At 36.0% G+C, this 20,158-nt stretch overlaps 1 protein-coding gene across 5 annotated transcripts in view; it reads right to left on the bottom strand.

The window, feature by feature from the left end:
• Positions 1 to 8,345: 8,345 nt before the first annotated feature.
• Positions 8,346 to 20,158, bottom strand: part of sobpa (sine oculis binding protein homolog (Drosophila) a) — a 50,474-nt gene continuing 38,661 nt past the window's right edge. For 3 of the 5 annotated variants that reach the window (XM_038302339.1, XM_038302341.1, XM_038302340.1), the window contains 2 exons: positions 14,842 to 16,816; positions 8,347 to 9,448 (listed from right to left, as the gene is read on the bottom strand). In XM_038302339.1, coding sequence (XP_038158267.1) covers positions 14,843 to 16,816 — 1,974 coding nt within the window. In that variant the 3' untranslated portion in view covers positions 8,347 to 9,448; position 14,842. Of the gene's footprint in view, positions 9,449 to 14,841; positions 16,817 to 20,158 lie in introns of all 5 variants that reach the window. The other 2 variants (XM_038302342.1, XM_038302343.1) reach the window with 2 other exon arrangements.

Below are 20,158 nucleotides of genomic sequence, written 5' to 3'. Positions count from 1 at the left end.
TTTCAGTTTACTTCCTAACCTTCCAACTGTATTTGTGTATCCTCAATATGTCCTGACTTAAACCCACCTTTAGGTGTTTGTAATCCAAAATCTCTTCCTCACCTTAGGTAAGGTGAGAGTCTGTCCACTATGGTCCAGATTCTGATGTGTCTGAGAATGAGCTGATAAACATGATGGTCTTTGGAGAGCATTAGTAGATGCTCAGTTTCCTCTGGCATTTCTCCTTTGTTCAATCTTCTTCCAACTAAGAAATCCATCTTTCAGAAGTGGATCCAGTTTTTATATGCAGCTCTGTGGGCTCACTGCCCCTCCACCAAATGAATTCCTGTCGCTCACAGTAGTGGGTTATAGCATTCTCTGCTCCCGATTACTCATCCAGAGTCAGAGTGCTACACTTGAATGTTGCTACTTCGGGTAAAAAAAAAAAACAAAAACAGGGAATTAGCTTATGGGCTAGAGGAGACACACTGACAGTGTTAACTGTTGCCTCCCTACTGGTCTCTTAGTCATTGTAATTATTTTTACTTTACAACTGTGCACCACTGTCTCCTGGTCATTCACATAAGATGGCAATGAAATATATTCATGTAATGTGACAAAATGAGAAATAATTCAAAGGGATATGAAACGTTGTACATATTTTAAACCAGGCATCCTCAAAGTCGGTCCTTGAGGGCCGCTATCCTGCAGGTTTTAGAGGTTTCTCTGCTCCAGCACAGCTGATTTTAATTGAAAGCTGATTAAAATGCTGTCACTCGACTTCAATCATCATAATCAGCTGTGCTAAAGCAGGGAAACCTCTAAAATCTGCAGGACAGCGGCCCTCGAGGACCTTCTTTGGGGATGCCTGTTTTAAACTAATGTTACATGAATATTATTACCAGAGGTGGCTAGACTACCCCAAAATTTTACTCAAGCAAGTGTAACATTATTTTGATCATATTTAAACTAAAATAAGAATAAAAAGTAGACATCCAATAAATTATTCAAGAGTAAAAAGTGGTGAAAAGACAGCTGAAACACTGAGTAACTCATTTGAAATTATGTAATAAATGCAAAAAAGTAAAGCTATTTGCAAATACTGATATTTTAAAGACTATTTTAGAATGAATAAAAGAAAAACACGTTATGAAACCGTTTATTTACTCGTCTCTGTATATTAGCTTGAACTTCAAGTGTCATAATAGGTTCAAGTTACTTTTTTACAAAAAAGAAAACTACTTTTTTATATTAATAATAACCCTATGTCTTTGTGTGGAGGACTTTTTTCTTTTTTTTTTAAACAAACGTGTTTGTTATTAAATGAAATTACCCACAATGGACGGAGCAGCCAAAAACTTTGCTCAAGTAAAAGTAGAGATATTTTATTTAGATGTTCCTCAAATAGAAGTAAAAAGTATGGCACAGTGAAACTACTAAAATATATATAATTTTAAAGTTGCTGAAGTTACTGTTACTGAGTAACTAGTTACTACCAACTTCTGATTATTGTAAGTAATATTTAATCAGATATCAGGACATCTTGCTGTGGGTGAGGAAGGTAAGATTTGACCATCAGCATTCTGATAGCAGAATATCTCAATGCTGATTTATTTTCTGATGCTATTATGAAATTATTTGGAGTCTAAATACCTCTAATGAATGATTTAAAAAACTATTTCACCTTTTAAGGTCAAGTGTATCATATTTGATACATGAGATTTTGAGAGATCTGCGTCCTCACCTCATATTTCTTGAAAACCATTAATTACCCAATCAGACACATGTAGTTAGCATGCAAATTGATGCATATAAGTGATCTAACTTAACTTAAACAAAATTTATGTTTGTTTATTAGAAAGTTCAATGACAACTCTAATTTGAAGAAAATAGAAAATTCTTTGAATAATTTCATGCTCCAGGCTTTTATCAAAAATGTGTTTACTGGAAGCAAAGTTTTTTGGTCTTACTTGCCGTTTTTTCTAAAGACAAGAAGTCTCACGTTTACTCAACACTTGGTTTAGGGAGACTTATTCTGTCAGAACACAGAGATGCGTGTAATAGACTATCTAAAAAAAAATACAGAACACATATCTGTGTTAAATAACTTCCATGACATTGCACCCTGTAAAGAATTTGGGTTTATGGAATGTAAAAATATGGCCTTGACTTATTACCTCTAGATATCTGTCCTCCTCTTAGATATGGTATTTGTAGCTTAGTATGGCATCCTGGCCTTGCAAATTAAATGTGCTTCGCCATGGTTTTATTCCAAATCACTTTAATCCTAACAAACTTTATATTAACACATGAAAATATACAGAAACGTATAAGAACTACTTATGCTGCATTACCTCTATCTGCAGAGGGGATATTCAATTCTTACATGGATGTAAGAACTCTCTCCCTAAAAGTCTGTCTAAATGATGTCTGGAGTTTTGCAGGATATTTTAGTTCAATTGTTTTATGTTTAAAAGACACATTTGAAGCCATTAATGTTCATAATTTTTCCCATTGTGTTATATAATAACAAACTCTAATGTATTTGGGATTTTGTATAACAGCAAAAAAAAGTGTGATGTGATAGAGGAAGATGCTCTGGTTAAATAAGAACTAAACCGAACGTCTTAGAAAACAAATAGATCTTTATTTATGGTGGTAAACTAACCATCAACCCTGATAAAACTAGCTCCCTAGTGAAACATAGTGGTGCCTGCATCATGCTGTGTGGTAGGTTTTTACCTCCGTAGGGACAGCAAAACTGATTGAAAGAGCTAAATACCACCTAACCCTGAAAGAAAAGCATTTAGAGAAGCAAAGATCTTGACACTAAGGCAGAGATCTCTGTTCAAGCAGGGTAACTTTTAACATCCCTGATATTAAACATTGTCCTGCTGGACAAAAATAACAGCATGAGACTCATATACAATTAACCAACAGGTTATACAAATTTTGGACATTGTGTTTTTATCAGCATGCCAATATCGGATATTTTAGGTGCAGGCTTATATAATCACTTAGTCTGATATTGGGAAATCAAATCAGTGCGTTGGTTTAGTTGAAAGCATATTAATGTGTTTAATAAGGCTTGATCAATGCCCAGACGGAAAGCCAATTGAGAATCAGCAGCAACTTAAAACTAATACTTATGGAATCTCCCTAATGAGCATGAACAAGTTGGTGAAGAAGCAGCAAGCATTCGTTCTGCAATGCATTTCCTGAACTTTTAAGATCTTTCATGTATATATATTTATACTACACAGTTTTGGACTACTTTTTCTTTTTCTGTAACAGAAAACAGAAAAGTCAGGTTTATGTTTGCAATACAGAATAATGTGAAAAGTGGGACAGCTGACTTTTAGAACTATGTGCTGTAGAGTCTCAGGAGGAAACATGTCTATTTAGGACAGTGTAAATGAGTTTATTACTAACAGGTTGTCATTCACTAGGGGGCGCCAATTGAATTTAAAAGAAAACATCTGCTGATAATGAAGTGGAGGGATTAGACTGGAAACATAAAGCTAAACAAATGCAGCACTGTATTACGGTAGTTAAAAACCTAACCATGTATAAACCTTAACTAAACATATTGTAAAACTGACTTAAAAACAGATTATAAGAGCATTTATAGTTGTGGCCTAGTGGTTAGGGCATAGAACTTTGAATCCTGAGGTTCTGAGTTTGAGCCCCACTCCCACAGTCTGCCTCTCTGGGTCCCTGAGCAAGACCCTTAACCCCCACACTGCTCCCTGGGTGACACACAATGGCAGCCCACTGCTCCGCAAGGGGATAGATTAAATGCGGAGGTAAAAATCCTCCAATGTGAGATCAATAAAGTTCAATTAGCAATTGATTAATTTATACGTTTTTGTAAAGATCAGTGGATTTTTTTCTCATTGTTCTTTTCCTCTGCAGAGCAGATTAGAACTAAGTTTTTTTTTTTACCTATTCACACTCAAATGTTCATATTGCAAAACTAACCTAACCATTAATTAGAAATTTAAACCAATAAACTACAATTATTGGCCTTTACATCAACATTTAATTTTTTTTATCCTATTTTTTACCTTAATATTTTTAACTCTAATAATACCCTTATTGTTTAGAAAATAGCTATATGAATACATTTTCCCATACAGGCTCTTAATATAACAAAAAAACAAAGTGCCTACATATCGCTTCCTACCATGGAGACCACTTGTTTTACCAGCATTAGGGTTTTACTTGCTAAGTTAGAGGGTAAGTAGTTCAATCCACAATTGCTACCTCTTGGTGGCGCCAATGTTTTTTTAAAACAGTCACAAAAAAAAAAAAAAAAATAGAATATTGCCCACTTTTCTTGTTAATTGTTTCTTATTTAATGAAATAAATCACCCAAATAAAGACTCAATGATGAGCACATGTGCACAGAGAATGGCTGAAATAGTATTGTGTGTGCCTCTTATTTATTTCTCTTCATGAGTAACTCACTTTGATTAGACAATAACTGTTACAACACAAAATTTTTTTTTTTTTTTTCTTCTCCAAAGCAAGTTTGGCCACATGTTATGTACAAAGTCATAATAAAAGTCCTTCATTTGTCAGCATTGTCTCCAGTTTAAAAAGTTAAGGTCAGCTTCATGTCAAACCCTCCGTTTCAGTTGCAAATTGAAAACATCTTGACAATAAATAATACCGTAAAATGCACACAAAAAGATTGACAGTCCACCACAAGTTCATAACGTCGCACATATTGCATGTTGAGGAGCAGGGGGAACTGAGGAATCAGAGGAAATTTCCTTCTTAGCAAAAATGTGACAGTTCATACCAGTTACAGAAAAAAGCTGATCATCTATACATTGACACTAGCAAGATAACAAAGTTGTTTTCTTTTGTACAAAGAAGGGAAAGTAATCTTCACAAGTAAAGATCATTGTCTAGCTGTGGAGATTATACAAGCAAGATTTAAGGCAACTTATGTTTTTGAAACATAAGGGCATCATATCCCATTTTATTTGTTTTGTCAGCTGACCACTTGTTTTCTGTTTTTTCAGCTTTGAGTTTGTTACATTGCATAATCCAGGCTTTGGAAGTAGGCCTGCAATTCGTCATCAAAAAGGAATGCTGGAGTTTATCATGACTCTTGCTGCTATCAAGGAAGATGGATTCTACTGTCCAAGAATAGACTTCCGGATCTTCATGGAGGATATATTCCTAATACTGAACATGGGGAAGGGTAGGAACAGTCAGAACATTTCATTTTTACCACAGTGTGGGAGTAAAAAAAGTGTAAACCAGAAGGGAAAAGCAATCATAATAATGATCTGTGTTTAGGATAACATCAGAAATGGGACATTTTGAGCAGTCAGAGAGAAAAAGAAACTCAAACAAGTTTGACTTGAAGGTTAAGTGGCACAAGGATCAAAGGTCAGGCAACAAACGGAGCTCTTGTCTCCCAAGAGATTAGCTAATAGGGAAAAGGAAATTTTGAAAATATGTTTTTGGCCACAAATTAGCAGATAATAAATATTTTGTAATGCAGAATTGATACAGAAACTATGACATCCTGTTTTCTCACGTTTGACATGCTTTATCTTTTATCTTTTACCATATTTCCTTTAACTTTTAATGGATTGACGTACTGGCAGAGTTAAGCTGCAGTTATATGACCAATAAACAGCCTGATCACATAGTCAATCCTATTAATTTACTTTATAAGAGCAAACTGCAAACAAATCAAGTTGGGTTTCTTTTCTGCTTCATTCTGGAGCACTACGTGTACAGTATTTGGATTTTTTCTTTTACTTGCTTCATAAATGTACTGAGAACTAAAGGATTTAAGAGTTAGATGTCATTAAAACGGTTCACTTTTAGTTGTTCAGTCTTAACCATAAATCTGCTGCTGATACACTGAAAGGGACCATTGAAACAACACTTCAAACATATAAAAAAGACAAAAAACAACAAACAGATAGAAAAGCTTCCCCTATATTCCTTTAGCTAATTAAACCCTAGGAATGTAAATTTGATATTTAATGTTTACTTCAACAAATGGTTGAAAAGTGTTTGAACAGCCTACGGACTCATCATCTTGCCTCTCTTCTTCAACACATTCAAATAAAGTCACCTGATCACAGGTAAAGACAAATTGATGTTTTATTCTGTTGATGTCACTGTGTACTTCTGCAGGAACTGATGTATATTAGATTATAGATTTGTATATCCCAGATGTCCCAGTAACTTTAACAAATGGCAGCATTTCTCACCTTGGGAATGAGACTTTATTCCAAAGAATAATTCTTTTTTATTCAAAAGAACATTTTCTTTCTCTGATCCAGATTTTTCTGCAAAGGAGAAAAATGAAAAGCCTAAACATAATTTTTTAATCCAAAAAGTAGAGCAGAAGTAAAGCAAAGATTGAAAGCGAACCGATGCAGAGGGAAGGATAAACTACTGATAAAGTGGCATGCAGTGTAACCTCAGCAGGAAATATAACTTGACCAACTTCTACATGGTTACCTTTATAAAGCCTGTAAGAAAGGATTTTGCTTGCTTTTGATGTGCGATTTAAGCTTAGAGCAGATGTTAGAACTCAAGGGTGAATTTAAACAAAATTAACAGAAACGTGATCTGGAATTGAAAAGTTAGTGTATATGTTTGCATTGACCCTTTTTGCATAATTTCTAATTAAGATAAGTATGATAAAATTAACGATGGATTTCAGATGTTCTATGTCTAAATTTTCTTGGGTTAAGTAGTTTTTTTCTCTATTGGTTGGTGGTTTTATCAGGTATCTTGCCATACATTGTGTTATGGATGCTTCAAACCAGTACAGTGCTTCTAACCTGTGACATGTAAACTAAATACTGACTTTTTTTGACTAAGTGCAGGTAAAACTGCATGGAGGACAGTTTTGAACACACAAAGGACAACAGCCCAAAATATAAATAAAAATATTTTAAAACTCTGTTGGCAAAAGAACAGTGGGTCATTTGGTAATTTTTGTGAACACTTAAGGAAAGTCTTTCATACTAGAAATACCTGAATCTGTGTTTAGCTACTTAGGAGTGTTCACTTCTTTATTCTTAATATAAGTCTTTTGTTTTAGATGGAATTGATTTTATCCCACAACCTCATCAAACAGGTCTTTCTGAAACACATCTTAATCTCAATAAGTTTTTTTTTGTTTGTTACACAAACCAATAAAGGATCAATCCGCCTAATGGGAAAAAAAAATCCAGTCATTTCTTGGGTTTATTGCTCAATTAGCTATTATTCAACTATATTTAGCAGGTCTTTGTTTTAATATGTTGCCAATGTGTGGCTTTATTGCTAGTAGCTAAAGCAGAATTATCAACAATAACACAGAATCAGTTTTTTACTGGCAAATTATTTACCCCTCATCATTGCAAATGATATATTATCAATAAACCCTTAGAGTTTTGTTTAATTTGTTGCAATATCTGTTTTTATTGTACTTTTTTACAATAAATTAATTACTAATATTACTTAACTGACACCGAGATTTGAAGTTGACATATTTAAAGCAGATGCTGATTTGGATGAGATGAGTTAATGATCTTTTTGTAACATGACACATAGAAAAAGAGAATATATAAGTAGTGATAAGAAATTTTTTGTCAAATGTTGGTAAAGTCGGTTTAGCATAATCTAGAAAGATTGCATGCTATGAATTTGTCATTGATTTATACGCCATATAATTTGTTTTTTATATGGAATATAAAAATAAAAATAAAGCAGAAAGCATAAAAGGCTTATTAACCTCTAGTTATGACTCAAAAGCTGCTACAGACTAATTCAGTTTTTTCCAAACTTTTGGCATCCTAGACCACAAATGTTGACTCCATTGCTCCTTACGGGTAATAATGCTCTTTTATTATAAAAAGTAATTTATTGTAAATTATTTTCTTTTTACCTGGTATGCAACAAAATAAACATGCAACATTTCACTCAAACTTTTCCTTGAGCTATTTTCTTGATAAAGGTAAGGTTCACAGATTTTATTTTGTTGGTCTCTCAGAAAGATTCTTAGAAAAGATTATCAATTAAAAAAAAACCTTCCTGTATTTAGGCAACTTTAGAGAACATGTATTTGTTTTAAAGGAAATATTTGCAGGATTATTATAGGGAAAACATGGATGATAGAAGAAAAATCATTTGGGTCATAAAATTTACACAAAATGAAAGCTACATTAAAAATTGAAGATATCTTCCTCATAAATATCAGCTCCAATTGCTGGTGGGTCAAACTTATACTGTTCTTGAACTCCAGTTATTATCATTATTCCCTGGGCTTCAAATGGCCCCTAAGCTGTATTGTGGACTCCTTTGGTGAATTTCATGTTCACCACTGTGTTTTACACAGTCACCGATTTGCAAAGGTTAGGTAATACCGGTAATCCTTTTCTAACAGGAGAGATAAAAATGAGAAAATGGAACAATTAGTGTTTAGCTACTGATGTATTTTCCAGAAATGAAGCCAAGTCCTGAATATCAAGGTAATGATTATTAAAGGATAGTTGGCCATTGTGTAATAGGAACAAATAATCAGCTAATAATAGTTTTAAAGACGACAGGAACCAAAGAAGATAAAAAACCAATGTCCCATTTTTTAGCGCTTTCTTCTTGGACTTTTTTTTTTCTTATTTCAAACTGACAATTAGACCATTATTACCTGAATTAATAGCTATTTAACAAGATGTGGGGTTTGATAAACAACTACAATAGCTAGCACGTATTTCCTGATTTGATTCCTAATGACTTGTATCATACTCATCTCATCATATTGATCTTTTTGTATAAACAAACAGCTAAATAAATATATTTATTGAGGGGCAATTTCAAGCCTTCAAGTTAAGCTGCTCAGTTATTACTGCATTAACTGAGTGATACATTCGTCTGTATGCCATGGTGCAGATTTAGAAAGGATCAAACTAAATACACCATTTTTTTAGTACCTCGGTTGTATTTTTATCATGTTTTTAAGCTTTCCCCTGGTTCCACTTTAACTTAATCACAGAATGCTCCTTAGTAAAAAAACCAAAACAAAAATATATAGAGTGCATGTGCTGAGCACAGACAGAAAGCAGAATGAATCTTTAAATAACAAGAGAAGCAGCGGGGGGGTGACAGCCTGTTAATCCTCCTGTTGGAAGAATTTACTGTCTTGGTTTAAAGTCCAAGTGGTCCTGCTGGCCAAAATGTCCCTTAGGTATAAAACTTGGCCCCCAAAGGAGCTGAACCACAGGCAGGAGGAGCCCTGTCTGCTCTGCTCTGCTATGATACACATTGTTTAGTTTTCCGGGATTCCGCATCAGGCTTGAAAGGCGGTTTGTAGTGCTGGTAGATGGTGAGGTGACGACAACCTACGTGTTTGTGTGACAATATAAGGGGTGGTGCAGCTCGGAGGGATGGGATTTAGAGGTTGGGGGAGACGGGTGAGTCGCACTGCGGTTATCAGAGCATCCATCTGTGAAAAGAGACAGAGAGGAGATAGAGGGTGAGTCAAAGATGGTTTCAGTTTAATTCATGGAGCATTTCTTTTCCCTTCATTCAGTTCTAAGCCTTTTGTTTCCAGCAGAAGTCCTCATCACTCCACCTTTAAACTTTTTCTGCTGGGAGAACTTTTTCTGAATACACTGCAAAAACAATCCAGAAATAAGTAAAAAATGGCTTAAATTAAGTATATTTAGCCTTAATTTGAGCAGGTAAATAAGATGATTTGCCAATGGAATGAGTATTTTCACTCTTAAAATAAGATAGTTAGATAATATTTACTTGAAATAAGACGATAAAATAGTTTTTTCTTATTTTAAAAGGAAATTGTCTTGTTCCATTGGCAAAGTGTCTTACTTACCTCCTCAAATCAAGGAAAAACACACTTATTTTAAGAAAAAATAACTTATTGAGATTTCTATTTTTTGCAGTGTAGAATGAATATGGAAAATAAAGAATTCTTAAAAAAAAAAGAAAGAAAATGGTTGAATGATTAATAATTTTTTTTTTTTTAAATCCACACAGTCAATATGAACAAAGCAAATTTAAATGAAGTTGAAACTGAACATCTGAATGCAATCCAGAACAGAATAGAAGATAATTGACGCCTCAAACCCACTGGTTCCTTCTATGATATCATGAACATGTCAAAAGAAATGAAGAAAGTTATGGCTCTCTGAAACATTCCCAAACATTTCAGTCTGTCACTGTAAAAATAACAATGCAACAGACTGGTGAGCCACACTTTGATTCTATATTTATATATTCATCAATATTCAATTTTAAAACAAATTCTAAAAATAATTTGTATTTAATCTATATTTTTAAATGTATTTATAATAAATTATTCAGTGGTGCATTTTACAGTGTGATGACACATAATATTTGAATCATATATTAGATAAATATTAGATATATAAACAAAGAAAAAATATATAAATAACTACTACTACTACTACAAAAATGTACTACAAGAATGTTGGAAAAACTCTAAATCATAAACCAATTTTATGTTTACATTTGAGCACCATGTTTACATTTTATCACTGCTAAGCTTTAGAAATAGAAATGTCTTGAGAGCTGTACTCAATGAATTTTCATTTTATATACACTCTGTGTTTACAAAATGACAATAAAGTTTGTTCAAGTCTAAGTCATCTATTTATTCCACAGTTTCTATTTATTTAAAGGAACTTTTACATTTATGTCCATAATATATTTTAGCCCTCCATGTACTTCAGGGATCACATCCCAATGATTATGAAAACCATCTTATGATGGTTTGTGTCTCACGACGCAAACATTTGCAGAAGTTTTTCCCTATTATGACACCTTGGAAATGCTCGTTCATCATAGCGTTAAGGAAGCAGATGGGTCCTATTAACTACTATATTTTGTTGCAAAACATATCACCCACAACTAAAAACAAAATACTTTGTAAATAGACAGGCTAATGCTGGTCATAGACAGCCCATTATCCACAACAACTCAATGGTTCTGATATGTACCACACAGAGAGGAAATAGTCATTATTTCAAGGCAACATAGAAAGCCATTAGAACTGAGGATTGCACTTACAGAGAAAGACTTGCTCTGTGGTCTGATACAGTTGGGTCAGATTGGTTTCATATTCATATTCGTTTGGAGGAAAAAGAGGGAGCATGTTTGAGAACAACATCCCAACTGTTAAACACAGTGGTGGCAGTATCATGCAGCGGGGTGTTTTGGTGTAGGAGGGACTGGTGCTGAGTGCTTTCATTAGGAAAGAAGCACAAAGGGGTCTATAACATTGAAAGTGACATTAATTATACTACTGAATAAGCTGCAAAGTACAGTGAAGATCAAAGCTAAGGTTTTGGAATGGGCATCGCAGATGAAAAATAAAACATACATATATTTTAGAATTATATACTGCCTCACCTAAAACAGAAAATATTTAGTCGGTCTAGATAGTTAGAAGAAAATAATCTTCATAATCAAGCTGGTTCTTTGAAGCCAAAAACAAGCTTCTAACTGTACTTCTGTTCTGTTTTCCATTAAGAATATACAGATCTCTGTAAAATAGTGTGATTTTCCTGAAATTAAAATAAATTCAGAGAATTAAAGAGATAAAATAAATCACCTGAAACTCAGAACTGATATAAAAAGGAATGCAGGAAAGAAGCATAACTTCCCAACATGAAGTCTTTCTGTATTTCAATAAATATTTTATGGATAAATGCCTCAATGATTTTAATGAGGTGAAAAAATATGTGACAAAAGCGTCAAACTATTTATAATTTCCTATGTTAGCCTTTACATGTCTGATAATAACGGTGGATTATTCTGTTGATTTCAGCTGCTGGTTGCAGAGCTTGATTTCCCTCCTTTCTCATCACTAATTAAATTCATTCAGAGAACTCGCCTCATGTCAGCCCAACCTGAATTAGCCTTAAATTTCTCAGATTTGCAATCTTGAGCAATTTCACTTTATTTATTTAATATTCAACAAGCCAATAGTGTTGCATCACATCTAGCATAAACTCGCTAAATGGGCCTTTTGACAGGAACGGTTTCATTTTGAGTGTAAAGAACTCAGACCAACCTTTTTGAATTGCTCATTTTGTTTGGGGAAAAAAAATGTATTGGGTAAACATCACATTTGCCAGGATGTTACCGAATCACAAAGCTTTCAAAAATAGTTCTCCAAGTGAAATTCAAAGACATCTTGGTGTCTCAAAATCCAGGTAATAATCAGGGAAATGCAAAATGTTTTTTTCTGTTTTTTCCTTTTTTTTTCTTCCTTTTTTTCCAAGTCTGTCTGAGGCTACTCTCAGGGTCTACCTAAATTTAAATAGAACTCTGTGACACTCTGGTTACATTTTATTATTGCATTTAAACAACCCAGATGACATACAAGTGTGCAGGTTTTTTTTTTTCCCTTTTTTGTCATTATAAAATAATTTCTGCATGACTTCAGCTTACTTCAGTTACTCTGTTGCATTCTTTAGGATATGATTGCAAATTGTGATAGTTTGCAGATATTGATTCCTAAGGTCTTGTTTGGTATTACTGTTCAGTCATTATCTCTGAAAATGAGCCTGCTGAGCCTTCACAGCTGAACTGAACATTTCATAGTCTGACTGCTGAGAAGCTTAACCTTGTGAAGACCAGCAAAAATATCTGAACGGTTTCAATTCTTGAGAATGATAGTTATTTCAATTCCCTTTAAAATCATAGAAATCAAATGCAAATGGGAATTTTAAAACATCCACTGCGAACCGTCCAACTAACCCAGTCAAGCTCCAGTATTCATTATATTAATGACATGTTAACAAGAAATCAAATGTCAACAAATAAGGTGATCAGATTTTGATTTGTAATGCTAGCAACAGTTCTGTTTGCAGAGGCAGATCAATGTTTTTTTTTTAGATATATTTATATATATAATATTATATGTTATATATATATTGTATATTTTGGAATATAAAGTAAATTTATGGCAGACTGCCTGCAGGAAAGAGGGGTAAAATCCATAGTTTCGGTCAAATCTTCGGTTTTCCAATCCAAGATGGGTGAAGGTTTGTTAAGTACCAAATAATATTTATACATATAATTCTTTAGGAAAGAAAACAATAATACCAAATATAAAGATTTCTTCTAGCTAGTATTTTCCCCACAAACTTAAATGTTTCAGATCAAAAAACCTTTATACACCAACCTTAAAAAGAGCAACTGCTTTCAAACATCCATGATAGCTGGCGTTGAATCTTTGACACTGCTCTAGAGGATTTTTATTTTTTATTTTTAAGGGCCTGTTAGTTGAGTTTGAATGGTTTGGTTAAATTCATGCCACAGTATCTCATTTTGATATTGGTCTAGACTGTGGCTAGGTCTTTCTAAAACCTTTGTGACCTTTTTTTGAATAATTCAGAAGTGGACTTCTCATTGGAATCAAGTGTGCCTCTATTGAGGATCAAAAACTGATGGCTTTCCCTTTTAGAGAGTTACATTTATAGCTCTTTCAACATGTTTCTAATGTTCTGAAGCACAAAGCAAGCCTAAACCATCACCCTGACACATATTTATACGGTGGGGTGTTTCTTTTCTGAAATGTTCACTTAGTTTTTGGATCTAACATGACAAACAGCTTTGCTAAAAAATTACTACTTTTTCTCCCATTTCTCCACAGAATATTTTCCCAAACTTCTAAGAGATTATCAATACTGGCCCATACATTTATTTTTATTTTCTTTCAACTCCAATTCCATTTTTACCTAGCCTTTGTCTGGCTTTTAAATCATGAACAACAACCTTGACTGAGGAAAGTGAGTCCTTTCAGTGTTTAACATGCTCTAAGATGTTTTGAGACTGAGTTTCTGCATTCTCTGAGCAATCTCTGTAGGTCATCCATGACTGAAAAGGTTTATCAGGGATCCATATACTCTCCCTTTGTGGATAAAGTCTCTGATTATGGTTGCTTCCTCTATGCTTACAGACAGGTCATGATGACATTATTTCTTGATTTAAAGGTTTAAAACGTTTGGATGGGGATATTCTTTTTTGATATATAACAGCTTTTATCCCATAAGAACTGAAATCTTTCATATAAAACTATTTATAGTCAGATTACCTTAGGCTGACGTTAAAGGTTCTACTGAGATTCTAAACATAAATGCATCAAAACAGAGGATGCTTTCACATCACTTCAGATCCTGCCATTGCCTCTTGATTTTTGTTACCAAGCCTGAAACCTATGGAGCATTATTAATGTATGGCTGCCGGGTTTGGGTGTGGCTGTATAGAACACTAGCAAAGCACACTAAGAAGAACAAACGGACATTAGAAGAAAATACTATTCAGAATACAAACTGTGCTGTAGCACTTTGAACACATTAGTCATACTGTACTTAGCAATTTTCCATAACAACATGCAGATAAACACATACTCTGATGCCTATGAATGATTAAATGTTGAGTTTTTGGGGGGGGGGGTTGTTTTGTTTTACTGGATGCATTTTATTCAGTTCAATTCATGATAAAAAAATAAAATAAAATAAAATAAAAACATGCTACTGACATTTGGTTTATAGTGGTTCAGCAATGTATAATCAGAGTTAAAATGAATTTGTCTAGTCAATAAGTTTAACACGATAAAAAAAAAAGATAAACCAGCTGATATGATCATGGATACTAATATATTGGCTGAATTGTTTTGAGTACCATTGCAAAGAAAAAGTTTAGTGAAAAACACCACCTAACAATTCTACAGAGAAAAAAAGTAGCCTTGGCAGGAATTATTATTAAATACACGCAATTTGCATGTAAAGCTAACTGTTAAAGTCAAACATTGATGGAAGTATTTGGGTTATCCCAAAATTTGCTTACCTCATTTGTTTTGATTGCGGATTCGCAAACACCTCCTCTTCAGTGGTGGCTCAAGCTCAGGGCTCCCACCTGCTGACAGTGGTGCACTTATGGAGCAGGACAGGATGGCCGTCTTATCCGCGGCAGGCTTTGGCACAGGCTGGATGACGACACAACCTCCGGCTGAGAGCAGTGGCAGGGCGTAGGCGTGTTCACCCTCCTCCGTGCTGGAGTCGGGGTCTGGCTTACTGTCCACTTTTGTGTCCAATTTCTCATCTTGTGCTGATATGCGTTTCCCTGCCTCAACCACTGAACAATTGTTTTCTTTCAGTGCCTCGTGTTCTAGATCACTATTATTTTGCAGGTCCTTACCCTCGCTTTCTCCTTTCCGGTCTGCATTTAGAAGGGAATGCCATCCAGTGCCATTGACAATTACATTACAAGGGGTAGCAGGGTTAGCTTGAAACTGGGGAAGGGCTAAGGACTGGGTCCTTACTGGAGTATGTAAGGGTGCAACTTTAAAATTAGAATTTAATTGACTGTCTTGAAGATCAGTTTTGCTGGAAAGCAGAGCTGCAGGGTCCAATGAATTATGGTGTACGCCTGCTTCCAGTTCTGTAAAACTGCCCTGTGGTAAAAGAGAGTCCTCCACACTATTGTCTATGAATTCCCTCCCAAACTCATCAGCCGGTGGGGATCTAGATTCCTCCACTTTGACCTGGACTCCAGCTAGAAGGGTGTGAATAAGCTGCTTTTGGCCTGGTTTTTGGCCAACAGTTAGATCAATTACACCATCAATCAGTTTGGGGCCACTGGAAACACAGAGACTGCCTGGATTATCTTCTGCCTTCAGGGCCAAATCCATGAATGCCGTTCTGCTTCTCTCACCAGGTACAGGAGAAACCTGTTCTCCACCAGCTGACTCTGTCCTGTGGTCTCCTTTGTCACTTCCAGAAGAACTTGGAGAATGAGGCCGAGAGGATGAAGCTTCTGAAGAATCTGGAGCACTGTGTAAAGAACTGCTGCTCTCTGGTTTGTCCCTGGATGTTTTTGAGTTAAAAGGGATTGGAATTGGGATAGGTATTGGAACTGGGAGAGGTACAATGACAGGGTAAGGGACCAAGAGAGTTGGCGGGGGTACCAATGGGGCTAACGATGGCATGCCAAAGTTCATCATTGGGGGAAAAGGAATGGGTCCGTTGGGCATCATATTGACAGGAGGAAAAGGCGGGAGTCCTGGAATGGGTAGGCCAGGGTGAGGTGGCATCATACCTGGATTAGGATTGGATGAATGGTGTACATGGGAAGACAAGAGGGGCCTGTGCATGGGACTTGATGCTGGACCAAGATTTCTTGGGGGAGGTGGTGGACCAATCCCAGGGATGATGGGGTTTGAGAGTGGGCTGTTAGGCCCTGCAGGATGGCCAGAGGGGCGAAGAAACGGCGGTCGGATCTGCTGCATCATTTGGTGTTCCATGAACAGAGGCAGGGGCATGGGTCCTCTGGGTGTCATCACCATGGGAGGACTACCTGAGGGAACTCCCACTGGTGGGTGTAAAGGAACAGATGGTGGGGGAAGTGTTGGGCTTTCGTGAGGTCTAGGTGTGGGGATTTTGGCTGAAGTAGATGAGGAAGGGGAAATGACTGCGACTGTTTCCGATGGTGATGTAGCAGAAGAAGTTGAAGAGACCAAGGCAGAGGCGCCGGAATGGCCCGCTGGTGAAGGAGCTTTACGCCGAAGATCTGTTAGTGGAGTTCCCCAGGATTCAGGAGTCAGCAGTTGTACCCCTCCACCGCAATCTGGTTTACCCTCCCCTCCAGCTCCATGTACAGGGTTACAAAGGGCTCCAGGCAGGGCAGCTTGGGTTTCCTTGTAGAAAATGTCCATTTTATACTGGTTCAGGCATTTGGCACTGCAAAACTGCAGCCTGCGCTCACCAGCACCAAAGTCCAAGTACTCCTTAGTGTGGCGAATATGTTTGCACCAGTCACATACCTGCAGAAAATAGAGCACATAAGGTATTCAACTTTTCATATATCTTGTTAACCTGATTGGATTTTGATTTAGTAAAATATCATCTAATTCGATAGGTTTGTTTATTACTATGTAAATAAACATTTCTCACTCAGTTTTCACAACTCTTTATTAACAGAAGTGAAAGCAGACATAATGTTCTGCTGCTATGCAACTGAGGTGACTGTCTTTCACAATCTGCCCACGCAAGACATTATCATTGCTCTTATTATTGGCCTGAAAGAGACACTAATTCTCAGTTTAGTTGAAAACTGTGACACAGCTAAAATATGTTCTTTCAGTGTCCTTCAACTGTAGGAATTAAATATCCTGCAAGTCAATGTAGAGAAATATTTCTATCAGCTTCTAGGGAAGCTGGTGCTTGATTAAGCAAATCTACAGGAGAATTGGGGGTATCAATTTCTCCTCTTTTTGGACGTTCAGCCATAATTTATGCTTTGATCTAGAGTAACAAAAATACTGTACAAAGTTTGTTCTAAACTCTCTTGAAAGCTGCAAACTGAAATCCAGAAGATGATCTTGATCACCCATTTTTTGATGTATGACCAACAAAAGAAAGAAAGAGCACTCAGTTATTCAAAATCAATTCAATTCAAAAGTTCTTTATCCATACCAAAGGGAAATTAAATGTTGCAGTAAATCATACGTTATTTTTCTAAACAGGTGTCGTAAGTGTTGAATGTTGTAGGCAGGAGGAACCTTCTGTAGCGGTCTGTCTTGCACCGGATCTGGAAAAGCCTCTTACTGAAGACTCTCTGTTGTTTAAAAATCTTCTGAAGATGATGCTCACTATTTTCCATAGTGTTCATCTCTTTATAAAGAATTCTTCTTTGTGAAATAATCTCCAGAGGTTCCGAGAACAGAGCTGACCTTCTTATTTCATTAGCTCTAATACAGTTACCCCGGCAGATGATGTAAGAAGAGATCACATTCTCCACAAAAGACTTATATGTAGCATTTTGTTGTAAACGCTGAAGGACCTAAGCTCCTTTAGGAAGTACAATCTGCTCTGTCCTTTCTTCTAGATGACTTCGCAGTTGTGTCTCCAGTCTATTTTTTTGTCCAAGTGAGCACCAAGGTATTTATACTCCTCAATCACCTCCACTTCTTCTCCCATGATTTTAATAGGTTTCAAGTTGTTCCTGTTTCTTCTGAAATCCACAATAATCTCCTTTGTTATGTTGACATTCAGGAGCAGATGATTGTTTCCACTTCATGCCACAAAGCAGTTCACCAGCTCCCTGTACTCAGCTTCTTGTCCATCTTTGATGCGCCAAATGACTGCAAAGTAATCTGAGTATTTCTGCAGATGACAGGACTTAAAACCTTAATTGTTGAAAAAGTGAGTATAGTATCTAGAGTAGCTACATATCTTTTGATGTTTTAAACACCTGTAGAGCGCATACTCCATTAGAAAGTAGACTGTCTAACATGAGGTAGGCTAGAAAATAACTATTTATATTCTCATTTATTGGCCTGGAAAATCTCACTACTTAATTTCGGAGGGTTAGTTCTGTAACATATTTGAACTCTCAAAATAATCTCCATTTCCTTTTTTTTTTACTTCAGTGTATTTTAGGAAATCCAACTTTTGAAAAATAAAATCACCCCTTATAAAAAATGTTTTTTTTTTCATTCAGTTTGAACTGAAACAGAAACTGTTGTTAATTCAACATTTACTTGGGATTTTCACTGAAAACTTTCCGTACAGAGAAAAATACAGGAATAATTGTTTGTCCATATTGCCCTATCTATCAGAAGTCAGTCATGGTGGTAGTGTGATAGTCTGGGGCTGCTTTACGACATGGATGACTTGTGATAATGTTTAGAGCCATGAACTCCAGCTCATCCTGAGGACTTTTTTATCCACCAACTTGTGACTTTAAGCTGAACTGCACTCAGCTTATGCAGCAAGACGATCTAATCTAAACAGGGTGAAAAGATGTCTGTATTTGTGCGGGACAGTCTCTCAATTTTTACTTTTGCTGTCCCACAATTTGGAGCAATGTACTGTATTAGATAAAAGTCAGAAAATATTTGCAGACGCTTTTCCCAAATGTGAAGAAAGCAGAGCTGCGTTTAATCTCACAGTGCCTCACACCATAACCAAGCTGCGCATGATGTTCTGAAAACTGAACAGGTGAAGGATTGTAATACTAGACATAATGGAAACTATTTTTAAAATCGTGCCACAATAGAGGCTACGGAATGGAATATACCAGGGTCAGGCCAAGAAAGGTGATTTTCTGAGAGATTTTTTTCTGAAGTTTGCTGAAGTTATTTTTAAATTTGATAGGAGGGGAGCAACATTGTCCCTCATTGTTTCTCCATAAGCATCCTAGTTGTCACACGTTTGATTTTTGGGATCTGGTCAGCCTACCTGCAAGTCCACATCTGTATGGCTAAAAATAAAAACTTTGGAATTATAAAAAGGCTTTGGAATTACTTTGTAAAAAGTCTAAATTTAGATGCCAATGGGATGCTGCAGGGTGGTCTTAAATAGCCCGTTCATACTTAAAAACCCCCAGAAGGAACTAAATTAAAACAATTCAGCATGAGGAGAGGGACAAAATTCATAGACAATGATGTAAACGACTCATTGTCCATTAGGAGAAATGCTGTAAGGCAGTTTTAAAGCCAAGAGTGGAAAAACAGGTATTAAATTTATGGGGCAATCACTTTTTCACATAGAGCCAATTTTTTTCTTTTTCTAACCAATAAAATAATACTTAAATAATTATACTTCGCTTATCCTAGCAAAAGTGGAAAAAGTCTGAAAGGAACTTATTATAGACCTTTACCTTTTTCATAAAGTGACAAACTTTGGCTGCCTTTCTATCAAATGTTGTATTTTATACAGCAACACTGCATCCAAATGAGAGCTGGCTCAATTTGTGAAATTTTATGACCCCTGCAGTGGCACCAATCCTAAAACAGGCTGCTGCGATCTTTCATCAACACCTTTACAGTGCAAAAATGTGCACATTTTTCTTGACGGAAGAAAATGAATGTGACCCCCAGTGGAGCAAATAGCAGTGGGCGAGCCCCGAACACGGCATCGCTCGTCAGGCCACACACAGCTCACTCTGTCTGCTCCGGGAGGAGTGGCAGGTCCTCGGTGGAGATAATTAAAGCATTAATCAGTTGTCAGACCCTTCAGCGACATCCATCCATCATACAGACCCTGTGCCCCCCTGCTGAATGTTAATAAGTTGAAGGATGCAACTGGAAAACGGATAAACTCTTGTTTTACTTAGTGAATAGCACCATTTGTTTATTTAAAATAATCAATTCTGACGGGGG

The sequence above is a fragment of the Cyprinodon tularosa genome, unplaced genomic scaffold (assembly GCF_016077235.1).
Source record: "Cyprinodon tularosa strain WSP-4 unplaced genomic scaffold, ASM1607723v1 ctg488, whole genome shotgun sequence".
Classification (NCBI taxonomy): Eukaryota; Metazoa; Chordata; class Actinopteri; order Cyprinodontiformes; family Cyprinodontidae; genus Cyprinodon; species Cyprinodon tularosa.
Note: the sequence above shows the minus strand (reverse complement) of the source record. Positions and strands in the feature narration are given on the sequence as shown.